Genomic DNA, 14,702 nt, shown 5'->3' on the forward strand with positions numbered 1-14,702 from the left:
TTATTGGACCTGGTCAGTGATATGGCTCATCTGCTTCCGGGCACTATTCCATAAAGCCATGTGCTGGGACTTAGGAGCAGAAGGACAAACAAAGGCCTGAGAGGCTTCCTGAGATCAGCAATCTCAGTGAGATCCAAGCTTGAGGCCTATTTCCAGCAAACTTGGAACAATACTGAAAATGGTTACAACTTCAGGCGCAACCACATGAACTTCAGGAGGAAGCAGGGATGCTCCTACCCTGTTCGGTTGCCATGACAGCATTGGCCTGTGACTATTGATGATGCAAGTTTTATTCTTTCATCTTGGGGTTAGCCCTAGAAATTTAGGACAACATAATGGGGGCGGAGACAACATAATGCCGGCAGGAAGTGTGACCATTTTAGTTTCCTGATTTTTTGCAATGGAGACATATTGTTTTTGTTTTGGAGATTGACGGCAAGAAAATCAGCTTCATCCTTGCTTGTACATGATGCAATTCAGATGAAAGTGATGTGTGGCTCTCTCCTTCACCAGTGAAAAACAGGATCTGTTTCTCATCCTTGCCTCCCCCCCCCCCCCCCCGCCGGCCATTTGCATTGACTTTTTAAGGGTAGAAAAGAATGAAAAGTCTGATAAATTGATCAATGTTTTTCATTAAATTAAGTACCTGGGTGAAGAGCAAAGAATCCATGTTGGACATTATTAAGGTTGATAAGAATAGGGGAGAAGATAAATTAATAACTTTTTTTTAATGACCTATATTGTCACAAGTAGGCTTACATTAACACTGCAATGAAGTTACTGTGACAAGCCCCTAGTCGCCACATTCCGGCGCCTGTTCAGGTACACTGAGGAAGACACAGGGAGGATGTGCAGGCTCCGCACAGACAGTGACCCAAGCCGGGAATCGAACCTGGGAAACTGGCTCTCTGAAGCAACAGTGCTCACCACTGTGTCACCGTACTGTGCCGTGGAGTCAAACTCTGGTTTTATAAGCCCTCAGATAATAAAGGGTAGAGAAGATGTGAGGAAGATAAAAGAGCACCAGAGTTCAAATATCTGGCAATGAATGATTTGCAAGAAGAAATGGTGCAGTAAGCCTTTATTTCGACAGCTCGGATGCAGAGGAGGAACAATCATGTAGAATGGTGTATCTAGAGTTTGGAAAGAATAGAAGAGGAAATTTGAGAGGAGCATGAGCATATTGGTATACAAAAGCACAAAAGACAAGGAAGACAGCAGTGAACCAAATGTTATATGAATCGCAGAAAGTCGGTATGCAGGTACAGCATGTAATAAAAAAGGCAAATGGAATTTTAGCGTTTATTACAAAAAGATGAGTATAAAAATAGAGAAGTGTTGTTGCAATTGTTTTGGGTATTGGTGAGACTACATCTGGAATACTGCATCCAGTTTTGGTCTCCTTATTTGAGGAAGAATGTGGTGACATTGGAGGCAGTGCAGAGGAGGTTCACCAGATTGATTCCGGGATGAAAGTATTGACGTATGAGGAGAGATTGAACAGTTTGAGTTTATACTCGCTGGAGTTTAGAAGAATGAGAGAGGATCTGATCGAGGTATATAAAATACTAAGAGGGATTGATAAAGTAAATGTAGACCAAATGTTCCCCCTTGTGGGGAAATCTAGAACGAGAAGTCATGGATATAGGTTGAGAGGTGGTAGATTTAAAAATTGAAATGAGGAGGATCTACTTCTCGCAGAAGGTGGTGGATTTGTGGAACTCGCTGCCCCATAGTGAGGTGGAGTCTGAATCATTAAATGGCTTCAAGAAGGATATAGATAGATTTTGGGAAAGGAATGGGTGACAGGGATATGGGAAACAAGTAGGGAGGTGGATCTGAGACCAGAAAGAGATCAACCATGATCTGATTGAATGGCGGAGCAGGCTTGAGAGCCGGAATTGCCTCCTTCTGCTCCTAAATCCGATGTTCCTATGTTCCTACATAAGGCAGAGTGGTCAAAAATGTGGATAGATGAATGGGAAAATCAATAGCTAGAGGTGGCAGCTGTAGATCAATGTTTCCAAAATCTAATGATAGAGGTTCAACCTTGATTATTGCACTCATAAATGGTACACAGTACACATACTCTAACTGGTCAGGTTACACAGCCACATGCTTTGGATGTGGGTTTGTGACATAACCGTTAAAATTTGGAATGCTCAGCAGCTTTGGTAGAGTTCTGCAAATCGTAATGAAAACACAGTCATTTTTTTAAAATTTAGAGTACCCAATTGATTTTTTCCAATTAAGCATGGCCAATCCACCTACCCTGCACATCTTTTGGGTTATGGGGGCAAAACCCACGCAAACACGGGGAGAATGTGCAAACTCCACACGGACAGTGACCCAGAGCCAGGATCGAACCTGGGACCTCAGCGCCGTGAGGCTGCAGTGATACTCACTCCGCCACCGTGCTGCCCCTAAAACAGTCATTTACTTGATATACGACATAGTATGATACAGAGATGTAGAATTGCAGTGCAAGAAGAACATATTGTTTACCTAGCTTTTCCTGAGACAGAAATGTGGAGTTTTGAAATGTAACTTGCACAATCCGTTATTGAGACAGTCGGCCTGCCTGTATTGTCTTTGCCAAATTTAAGGTAAAATGTGATGGCAATATTGTTGATCTGTGCCTTCACCGTGCCATAAGTCCTGCTACAGAAAAACGTATCCAATGTAAGTTAAAAATGATAAAAGTCAAATGTTAATTGACGCTGGAACTGAATGCTCAAAATTATCTTGCAGGTTAACAGGAAAAGAAATAAACAAACTCAATTACTCCACTGGATAAATCATTAAATTACATTTGCAGAAAGATGGTAATATCATGACATGAATAGCTTTCTTGACTGTTACACTCTCGGGTTACCTGTGAACTTCAAAGACTTGGCAATAAAATTAAAAGAATTCCCTTGGCATTAAATCAGAGCTGTGTTTATTCAGCTTTGATTCATATCTGAAGACTTAACTTTCATGGATTGGAAACTTGTGAAGCACGAAAGTTTGTTGCATCTAAAATTTCTATGGCATGCAGATCTGTTTCTGGACACTTGGGCTGATGGCCTGTGGAAGAGGATGTGATGAGCTCAACCTGCCAAAAGGGCTGGGATGAGCTCACCGCAGGGAAATGTTGATGATAGAAACATAGAAAATAGGAGCAGAAGGAGGCCATTCAGCCCTTCGAACCTGCTCCACCATTCATTATGATCATAGTTAATTATCCAACTCAACCTAATCCTTCCACTTATCCTTTCATCACCTTCACCCCAAGTGCTATATCTAATTGCTTCTTGAAAAGATGCAGGGCAAGATTCTCCGTTTGAGAGATGTGCTGACACCGGGACTGAATCACGAGTGTACTACATGGATAAAAGCGATGCCAGTCCCGTAGCGATTCAAGTCCCATTAGTGGGTTAGCACCAGCGCCATGTAGAATTTGTGCATTTTCAATGCATGCCGACCCTCAACCCAGCCAAAATGATGGCACTGGTCGCGCTGGAGCACACCCATCCCATTGATAAGTCAGCTGGGGACAGAGGGTACATAGAGGGGTTGGCCTGGGGGAGCACCCATGCGACTTGTGGTGCTAATTTCGCAGTGGGCAGTCAGCGGCATGCGCAGCCGCATGTCTGTGTTTCAGGCATTGACGGTCCATTCCTGGCCACTCTGACCCCACAGCCCATCTTGTAGCTGCCACCTGCGACTGCCCCATCCGTGCCAGAATCTCCCCGGCCAGCAGCACATCTGTCAGCACACTATTGCGATGTTGGACACTGTTTGTACCCTCTCCCGCACCATCAACATCCATTGCGCCTGTGTCCCGTTTTGAAATATCACAAGTGAAACTTGCTGTTTGTAATTCCTCCTGGCGGTGGTGGAGCATCACAGAAGACCCAGAAAATACCAGGTCGGGTCCATTAATGATATGCGAAATGGTCTTTACTGTACAATTTGCATGCCCACACTATGAAATGAAATGAAAATTGCTTATTGTCACGAGTAGGCTTTAATGAAGTTACTGTGAAAAGCCCCTAGTCGCCACATTCCGGCGCCTGTCCGGGGAGGCTGGTACGGGAATCGAACCGTGCTGCTGGCCTGCTTGGTCTGCTTTAAAAGCCAGCGATTTAGCCTTGTGAGCTAAACCAGCCCCTGGTTTGTGAGCCTTGTGAGCTAAACCAGCCACTAGCGTGTGGGGTAGAAGACATTTACGTCACTGTCAAGGGAACGGAGCATGGCATTCCATTTGGCACCTGGCGCTAACCTCTGTTTTCGGCTGACACCGAATTCTCCACCAAATAGTGTTTTCCGATTCCGGTGGAGAATCCTGCCCACAATATTTTGGCCTCAACTACTTCTTATGGTAACGAATTCCACAGGCTCACTACTCTGGGTGAAGAAATTTCTCCTCATCTTTGTCCTAAATAGTCCTCCCCATATACTCAGCCTGTGATCCCTGGATCTGGACGCACCTACACCATCGGGAACAACCTTCCTGCATCCATCCTGTCTAGTCCTGTTAGAATTTTAAAAGTTTCTATCCGACCCCACCTCATTCAACGAATGCAATCCTAACTAATTCAATCTCTCCTCATACCTCAGTCCTACCATCCCAGGAATCTGGTAAACCTTCACTGCACTCCCTGAACAGCAAGAACCTCCTTCTTCAGATAAGGAGACCAAAACTGTACACAATATTCCAAGTGTGGTCTCACCAAGGCCCTGAACAATTGCAGCAAGACATCCCTGCTCCTGTACCTGAATATAAAATGATACCAAAGATGCTCGGGCTGTGGGAAAGTTTTTAAAATTAACTGGCAATGGTTGCTGAGTGAAATGAAATAAAAGTCGCCATTGTGCTGGAGGACTTTTGAGAGAGAGCTGACTGGTGGTGATTTATCGTGAAGGCCATCACACCTCAGGCAAGGAGCAAGGTTGGGAAGGCAGGGCCTCCATGGATAACCTCAGCCGGGATGGGATTGAACCTCCATTGTTGACACTGCTCCACATCACAAAGCAGCCATCCGGCCAACTGAGTGAACTGAGACCTCTGATACTTGTGGTTTTAGAGTCACTAACTCCAGCCCCACTACAATTCATATCCATGACTTTATTGGGGCAGCCAGAAACCATGGGTGGGATTTTCTGTCAACAGAGACCGGAATTGGGAAACACGATTGGACGGAGAATCACTCTTCAGCCAAAAAGCGTGGCTAGCGCCGGGCGCCAAATGAAATCCCACGCTCCATCTTGCTGTACACCCCATTGACTGCCCACCACGGCCCGCAGAGTGACACTGGCTGTGTGGGTGCTCCCACCCACATCCGGGCACCATTCTGCCGGCGGGACAACACGTGGCTCACCCAAGGAGGATGCCCACAATAGCTCCCAGAAGAGGGTGCTGGACAGGGTCCGCAGAGAGTACAGCTGGCATGTGTAGGGCCAGTCACTGGTACCCTTGTCGGCAGGGACGGGAGCTGCCCCCCCCCCCCCCCCCCCTTGGTGCGAGGCACCGGTGGGGCCAGGGATGCGGTGCTGAGGGCAGAGTGCCAGGCGAAAAGCCGGGGATGGGTGTAGGGGTGGTACGGGAGGGGAGGGTGGGAGTGAGACATGTGCAGGGGCTGCAATGCAAACCAGTGCCATCGTGTGGCCCATTGGGCTAGATCAGTCACCGGGGTACTCACCATGCTAATCTGTCCGCACTTTATCACGTGCAGACAATGGATTTCAGCATACAACCAGGTATAGTTGCCATCAATCTCGCCACCGCAATCCTGGCGGACGCACTGAGGCTGTACATGCAGGAACTGCTCGGGGAGGGTCCTGCAGAACTGAAGCCTTCCCCAAAGGAACAAGGGCTAGGCGGGGGTGAGGGTGGAGAGTGGGCAGCCCAACAGACTGAGGAGGATGTGGGAAGGAGGCGCTTCCCGTTGAGCAGGGGACAGTCTGACATCTCTGCCTGATCATGGTGTACCTGGCACCTTGAGGTTGTGGGGATGGACACCCTAAACTTTTGCACCATGGGGTTCTTCCAGGCACCGAGTGGGGACTTGTCCAGGATCTTGAAGGCCTTATGCACCCGCTTTGTCATCAAGGCCCTGTCTGCCCGGTTGGCACAATACATTACCTTCGGTGTCACCGAGCCCACCAGGTTGCCCAGGCAGCAGATTTTGCCACCATCGGCAAGATGCCCCAGGTCCAGGGGGTGATTGACGTGATGCATGTCCCCCTACGAGCACTGCCACATGAGAGGGTGGGCTCTGAAAGGAGTTACACTTCATAAACATGCAGTTGGTGTGTGACCACAAGATGTACATATGCATGTTTGCGCAGTATATCTGGGCAGCGTGCATGACGCCTTCATCCTGGCGCACTTGACATTTCCTGACACCTTTGAGGTACTCCCCGGGTGTGGGCTTGGCTCCTGGGTGACCGGGGTTATCCGTTGAGGTCATGGCTGCTGCCGCCCAACCGGAGGCCACAGATTGATGAGGAGACCTGCTACAATGATGCCCAGACAGCGACCAGGGACATGATCGAGCGGTGCATCGGCGTGCCCAAGTTGCGGTTCAGGTGCCTGGACCACTCTGGAGGGGTCCGCCAGGATAGCATCAGGAGGGTCTCCGACATCGTGGTGGTCTGCTGCATCCTCCACAGCACAGCACAACAAAGGGGCAATATACTGGAAGAGGAGTACAATTGCCATGCCAAGCCCGTTGAGGAGGATGCGGGGGAGGGCCAAGGTGGGCAGGGCATGGGGCTCAGGTAGGCACAGGAGGTCGCACAATGTGTGTGCCTGGGCCGCTGCACATGGGACAATCGAATCATTTCCACGTTCGCCGACTAGGCAGCCCCACCGATCCGTCCCATTCCCCCCCCCCCCAAACCCTCTGCTCTGTCCACCCTGCCTGCACACAACCGCCATCATCACCGCAACTCTCTAGCCTCCCTGCACCCACCACCCCCATCTGTGCTCCCTACCTGCCTGACTTCACTGGTTGGCAGTATCAGCGGGTCTGTTCCATGGGATGGAGAATGATAATGATTCGCTCCACGCTAACCTCTGATGCTCTGCATCATTAGACATAGTCTGACCTCTGTCCTCGGTAGCATATTCACTATCCCCCAGATGATCCCTTCACGCGAGCTGGCCATTCTTCAGCATCGTCCAGCTGAAGCCTTGGGGGGGGGGGGGGATGTGTGTGGTGAGGGGGGTGAAGGGGCTGGGCATAGGCCGTGTTGCTGATAAAAATCAGGAGGAGGCAGGACGCCCGGGGGAGACAGCAGTCGGAGATCTGCTGGATCCCAGGATCCAGCTGGGTCCCAGCCAGATGCCGAGCCTATGGAACAGATGATCCCGGAGCTGGTGGATACATTAGGGAGTGGCCGCAACATTCAGAGGGAGTTGTCAGCAACACTCCAGCAGGTCCATAGTCGATTGGAGGAGACCCAGAAGCCACGGGCATAGAAGATGTCGCCGGCAATGCGTGGCACCGAGGCCAACATTGCTCGGGTGGCAACTGCAGTGGAGAGCCTGGTGCTGGCATCAACAGCTTTAGTGGAGGTGTCCAAGGTGTGGCACAGTGGGTGACAGCCATGGCCGAGGGCCTCAGCAGAATGTCCGACTCGCTGGGGGACCTTGATGAGGTTCTGCGGGACATGTGCCGCTCTCAGATGGGAATGGCCGAGGCACTGCGTAGCTTGTCCCAGTCACAGGTGGGCATTGCTGAGGCGCTGCAGAGCATGTCCCAGTCACTGAGGAGTCACTGAGGAGCATCGCCAAGATCTCGTAGTCAGCACATGGTACAGGGTGGCATGGCTGTGCATGTACCACCGTCAAGTACACCGGGGCCCTCCAGTCCCAGAGCCCTCAGAGGACCCCTGCCAGGGGCATCAAGGGCCATGGGACATGGTAAGTAGCTGGCTGCCTGCACCCCTGATGGGCATCCTTGGGTCACACCTAGATGTAGCGGTAGAACAAGGAAGGCCATGTACGTCAAGGATCACTGTTGGCACCGGAGGAGGGAGGAGAGGGGGGTGAAGGGTGGGTGAGGGTGTGGTGGGAAGAGTGGGGTCGCACCATCGGGAGAGTGGGGCATTGCTGGACATTGTGAAACATTGGAAACCCTTGACCACAACCAGCATGAAGCCTCTGTCACTTCCGCAATATGGGCTGACCTTCAAACCCTTGGCCATTCTCTTCAGGCACACCGCGTGCAGGTGATGGGTGTGAGCGAGCACTCAGCAGACAGGCAGGAGTCAGACTGTGGCATAGATTGAGGAACACTCTATGGTATTCAGCTCTATGTGGGTTATCATAACCCCCCTGCACTCAACAGAGATCCACTGACAGTGCCGACACAGTCCCAGCATCCTGGAGTGATGTAACACAGAATCAGGGAGAGTGGGAAATTGGGTGGAAGGGGTTGGAGAAGGAAGCAATGATGGACCAAGCCACATCCTGTGTGAAGCGGGCAAGTTTGAGGGCCTCCCTGGCCCTCTGGGCTTGCCCGACACTCGCTGCTGCCACCTGTCTTCCAGCCTCTGCTGGTCTGGCGCCTCCTCATAATCCTCATCCTCGTCCTCCTCCTCCTTGGAGGTGGTCACTGGTTCCTCATCCCCCACCTACAGCACGTCACCCTGCAGGTAGCCCTCCAGATGGTTTACTGCAGGACATCACTGGATCAGTCGAGGCATTGGTAGGGCATTTTAAGCAGTCAAATGCACTGCTCAATGTCAACTTGGGTAGGTACATGAGCCTCGTTGTATCAGGTCTCCGCTTCGGTCTCCAGCCTCTGTACTGGTGTCATGAGCCAGGTCCTCAGTGGGTACCACTTATCCCCCAACACCCAACAGCCATCCGGGGTGATATCTGACTGCCCCAGGATGTAGCTGTTGTGCACACTCCCTGGGAAGCGTGCACACACATGCGTAATCTGCATGTGGTGGTCTCACATCAGCTGTATATTCCGGGAATGGAACCCCTTCCTGTGAATGTAGGACACTTCTAGTTGGCCTGGTGCGCACAAGGCAACATGCGTGCAGTCTATTAGTCCTTGGACCTGGGGCATCCCGGTGATGGCGGAGAATTCTGCTGCCGGGCAGCTTGTTGGGTTTGGTCTATGCTAAAGACGATGCTGTTTTCTGCCTGAGCGAACAGGATGTCCGTGATCTGTTGGATGCGCCTGTGGGCTGTGGCCTGCAAGATGCCACCCAGGTCCCCGCTCGAGCCTTGGAAGGATCTCGAGGCATAAAGGTTCAGGGCTGCGGCTATCTTGACGGCCATGGAGAGTTGGTGTCCCTCTCCTCCACGTGGTGCCAAGTCCGTGAGGACATGGCACAGGTGCCGCACCATCTGCTTGTTGTTGCGGAGCCTCCTGCGACACACGCTGTCCATCACCTGCTCAAATGACTAGCAAAGCCTGTACACCCTTGGCCATTGTGGGTCTCCCTTTTGGCTCCCACCCTGGCCTGATGGGCGGCTGAGTCCTCTGGTTGTGGTGTGAGGTCCGGTACATGGGCTGCCGCCTTGAGCCTCTTCAGACGCTGCTGCTGCCGTTTGCTGCATCTGGCCACACCCTGGACCAGTTCTGCAGGGCCCAAAAGACCATGCATATCGTGCAATATCTGTAAAGAATTGGGAGAGGGTGGTAGACTGACAAACAGCAGTGCCTCCCACCCCAGGACCCTCCATTCCCCCATTGATCCTCCCCCCTCCCCCACACAAGGAACACCCTGCCCATGCACAAGGTCATGGGTGGTCGATGGGGCAGACGGGCAGGGATAAGGGTTGCCCCCAGAACAGGTACACATGATCCAGCAGTTGGCATGGCAGAGCTGCACGTGGTTGCTTCCCCCAGTGTGGACTACGCCCACCACCTTCCCCTTAAAGCCAATCCCCCCCCCCATGGTGGCCCACCCCAGCCGGAGGTGCCCCCCTGCCAAAACTGGTGTGGCAAGTCCAGTGCTCCAGGGCTCTTTGCCTGTGAACGAAGATAGCTACTCACTTCCTTGTCTCCCTGCAGAAGCCCTTCTGCCAGGTTCACCTTTTTAAAAAGGAGTTGTAATCGGAGACAATGATGCCACTTGCTGGGGAAGCCGATGAATGAAGGGAGGCTGTTGGATATGGGGTGGCTCCTGTTAATTGTATGCAAATAGGATTTAAGTGGTGATAATTGGCTTCTCACCATGCTACGGTGAGATCCTGATTTTGCCTATGGGAGCAAGCTGGTTTTGTCGCAAACTGTTTGGCGCCCAGCGCGGTTCTCATTTTTGGCCTCTCCCACTATTCACCGGCCTCGTCCACTCTCGCTTGAGCACAATGAGGCCAGAGAAACGTGCCATTAAGTGAAAATGAGGCAATACTCAAATTTGGTGTATTCAGTGTGTTTTCCGATATATTTGGAATTACTTACTTCTGCAATAACACCAGAAATAAACCTCCACAATAAGTTGCACAGGGTACCAAACAAGAGAAATTCTTAAAATTCTAATGCTGTAACGTTTATATTCCGAGGTAAGGAGTACTTACAAAATTTTTGATTTGATCTGCCAGTTACCATTTGTCTCAATGTAACCATTGGACATCGCAACTTTCAGTCCCAAGTTCGGGACTAAGATAATGCTCATGTCTGGCAAATTCACATTACGTATGGTAACCCTGTGGGGGAAAAAAAATTCTGCTGGATGAATGGTGTTTATAATTTGACTAATATGTATAAGCAGTACACTCACCCATGTTTTCCATTTCCATGACACTTGTTAAGAAAATAAACATGCACCTTTGCATAAGTTGATCAATTTACTCTCATACTTACACAAAATTCCAGTGTTCAGGGGATACATTTTTATATGTTTCATACAGTGTGTTAGCTGAATGGCCAATCCTGGGCATGTTAAAATTGCACCCTCAGGCCAGGATTCTCTGGCCCACTGCGATGTGTCTCCGCCCAGCAGATGAGGCGGGCAATTTAAATCTCTGTTCAGTTCACGGGACTATACTATCCCGCCAAGCAGGAGGAACTGTAAAATCCTGGCCGAAGTCTTGGCTGAGTCATAACTTCCTTCAGTGAACATTGGAAAGACTTAAGTTGTTGTTTTTAACCACTTGACATCAACCTTACTCCAATACTGACAATGCCACGTGCTTCTCCAAACAAAAGGTGACCTGAACTGAGCATCACCAGTACCTCAATCCTCCCCAACAAAGCTCTTTTCCACTATTGCTGCCTCCAAATTTAATGCATGAATCCACCACTTTAACCCCCTTATGTTGCAACTGCCTGCTCCAGCCATGTTTGCCTTTCTCTCAATCCCACCGAGTGGTTCTTCAATGCTCTAATTTCTGATCTTTATGCCTGGCCTGATTTTTGCTCCTGCACCAGGATACAGAAACAGGATATGTCCTGATGTGGGGGAAAGAGAAACACTGGCCGCAATTCTCCCAAACAATTTCAAAGCATGACCTCCGGTGGGAAATGTGGTGCGATTCCCTCTGGGCCAGTTGCCATGATCTAAATTGCAATCCACCGATGTTAGTGCAATAAATGATCCTCCAAGTGATTCATGCCGGGCCAAAGTCCCCAGGCATTTGATTCACCTGGCTCAAGGCTGAGCTGTTTGCTGTTAACAAGGGGGAGCTGCACTGAAACCATCCCTCAGCACTCACTCCCAGTAAAGCCAGGGGGATGACAGCACAGAGATCTGCTCCTCACTCCCGGGAGACAGTCCTGAACATGCTTCTGGACACCGTGGAGGAGAGGTGGGGCACCCCCGAGTGGGCAGGATACCTCAAAGTAACTTCTCCAAACCTGCCTGGGGTTTGGTGCCAGCAGCCTGACCAGGAGGACCAGTACCCAATGTCGAATGAAAATCAATGACCTCCTACGAGCTGCAAGGATGAGTCCTCCCCCCCCCCCCCCCCCCCCCCCCCCCGTCTCCTGCTGGCATCAGCGCCGTCTGTCACCCCTGGAATATCACCATTAACCACTCCTTGCCATCTTTCAACCTCCTGACACCCGACCCACCCCCCCCCAGCATCTTCCTCAGAACGACCCTTGGCACTCCCTATCTCAACCCCTTCCTGCCTAGGCCCAATGCTCACACATTCCACCTGGGATAGACCCCCTGATCTGCCAGGCATCCAACTCATAATGTCCTCTTTTGTCCTCACAGGAGAAGATTGCACACAATAAAAGGGAAAGGGAGAAGACTGGTGGGGGGGAGGAGGGTGGGTGGGGGGGGGGGGGGGAGGGGATGCTTGAGTTTTAAGACCTAAACCCCTGTAAGGGAAGGGCGCGTGTGTGAGGGCATGAAGTGAGCAGTGACTGACAGTGAGGTTGGCCTGCACCAGAGAAGTGAGGATCCACTGCATCTTCATCCAGATCACCTGTCTCAAGTGAGTTGTTTATTTCCCTGCCCCTTGTCCTTCCCATTCACTGAACCCATATCCCTTGTGTTGCAAGATCTCCATCAGATGAGGCCAGGCCATCTGGAGTTGCTGCCCGCCCTGCAACCAAAGGGACCAACTCAGAGGAGAGCTCCGAGGAGGACACAGTGTCACAGCTTTCCCCTGCATCATCCATCAGCGTAGTGACACATACCTCGCTGGGCACCATTAGTGGTCAGGCTTCTGAGTCATAATCTGATGAGCACCACACAGCTGCTGATGCACATCAATAGGAGGCAGGAATGTCCAAGGGAGACAGCAGTCGGAGGTTTGCTGGATTCCAGGACACAGCTGCCCCTTAGCCAGATGTCGAACCTCTGGAAAAGGTTCTCTCTGAGCTGCTGGAGATGCAAAGGTAGAGCCATGAAATCCAGGAGGGGTTCTCAGCTACATTTCAGCAACTGCAAGGCCGATTGGAGGTGTCTGGAAGCCTTCAGTTGCAGGAGATTGTGTCTGCATTGCGCGGCATCCGGGCCAGCACTGCAAGGGTGGAGTCTGCAGTGAAAAGTCTGGGGCAGAATGTCTGAGCCATGACTGGCAACCTACAATGTATGGCTCACTCACTGAGCTGCAGAAAAATGGCGGCCTCCAGGACTGGCAGCACCAGGTGGCACTGAGGCTTTTGGAGCTCACCTCAGCATCACTTCTGTTCCATGGAGTAACCCAGGGCCCATGATTCCCTTGGGGGAGGTGGAAACACTGGAGCCCATCCTGGGGCCTTCCACCAAGGAGACTCAGGCATTCTCCAGACCTTCTAAAACCCCCCATCTAACATCAATGCATTTCAGGGGCAGCGGACAGAATAAGGTGACATGGCGACACCAGTGACACCTGTAACTCGGCTGGAGCCCTCAAAGGCCAGGGCCTCCAGAGGATGCCCGGCAAAGGCATCACAGACCACAGGGAACATTAGGTAACCGGCCACCTCTACCTCTAATGTGTATCCTGCGGTAACACCTAGATGTAACAGTAGGCCCTCGTAAGATTAAGAATGTTTTATGAGAACAGAGTGGACATGGGTGAACACGGGCCGGGATTCTCCCGCAATTGGCGGGATGGCCCGATGCCGGCGCCAAGAGTGACGTGAACATCCGGGGGCTAGGCCAGCGGCGGCGTGGTTGGCGCCGCAGCAACAGGTGCTGAAGGGCCGCCATGGGCCGTCGCGAGTTGGCGCATGCGCAGAACCACCGGCATGTTTCCTGCGCATGCACAGGGGGTTTCTTCTCTGCGCTGGCCTCTGTAAGGCTCCGCCGGCCTCTGTAAGGCTCCGCCATGGCCGGCGCGAAGGGGAAGAGATCCCCCATGGCACAGGGCTGCCCGCAGATCGGTGGGCCCCGATCGTGGGCCAGGCCACCGTGGCACCCCCCTCGGGACCGGATCCCCCCGCGGCCCCCTGAAGACTCCGCTAGCCTCCCTCCAAGCCAGCTCCTGCCGGGATGGACCATATCTATTTCACGCAGGCAGGACTGGCCGAAAACAGGTGGCCACCCGGCCCATCGGGGCCCGGAGAATTGCCGGGGGGACCTGAGTTCAGATGAGGAGATATGCCCCCCTTGTGGGATAGGGATCAAACACAGAGGCATTGCAGCTTTAAAATGCAAAATTCTATCATATTGTCAATCGTCGCAGTTCTGCATTATTACTCCCTTTCTACTAGTGGGCGGGATTTTCCAACCCCCTGCTGAGTCGGAGAATCGGCAGGAGGCGGTGTGAAGGAGGCGGTGTGAATCCTGCCCCGCCACACTGACGCCTGCTAATAAATTCTTCTGTGCCGGTTTTCGGTCGGGGGCGGGGATCACGCCACGCCGGTCGGAAACCGCTGCGAAGAGCGCACGACCGGCGCGGCTTGATCCCCGCTTCCGCCCGAAAACCAGTGCTGGAGAATTCGGCAGCTGGCGTTGGAGTGGGAATCACCCCCCCCCCCCCCCCGGCCGATTCTCCACCCCACGGGGGCGGTCGGAGAATCCCCCCCACTATTAGAAAGGGAATAATAATCCAGAACTGCGACGACTGACAATATTATAGAATTTCACACCTCAAAGCTGCAATACCTCTGTGTTTGATCCCTATCCCACAGCGGGGTATATCTCCCCATCTAAACTCGGGTCTCTCTTCAGACCCTCCAAGCAATTCCAGCAGTTAGACCCCATGAGACCCAGAGTGACAGACATCCTGAAATCACTACTTCTTCACTCACTGACCACTTGAAGCAGTGGGGCAAAGAAATGTATCCCCGACCCACACTCCGACA

The 14,702-nt window shown here is 51.8% G+C and overlaps 1 protein-coding gene across 1 annotated transcript in view; it reads right to left on the reverse strand.

Annotated features, from left to right (window-relative positions):
• Window positions 1-14,702, reverse strand: part of LOC119968645 (bactericidal permeability-increasing protein-like) — a 77,671-nt gene that overhangs the window by 46,319 nt on the left and 16,650 nt on the right. Inside the window, exons 3-4 of the mRNA XM_038801266.1 lie at window positions 10,535-10,663; window positions 2,506-2,661 (exon numbers count right to left, since the gene is read on the reverse strand). Coding sequence (XP_038657194.1) covers window positions 2,506-2,661; window positions 10,535-10,663 — 285 coding nt within the window. The remainder of the gene's footprint in view (window positions 1-2,505; window positions 2,662-10,534; window positions 10,664-14,702) is intronic.

The sequence above is a fragment of the Scyliorhinus canicula genome, chromosome 7 (genome assembly GCF_902713615.1).
Source record: "Scyliorhinus canicula chromosome 7, sScyCan1.1, whole genome shotgun sequence".
Taxonomy (NCBI): domain Eukaryota; kingdom Metazoa; phylum Chordata; class Chondrichthyes; order Carcharhiniformes; family Scyliorhinidae; genus Scyliorhinus; species Scyliorhinus canicula.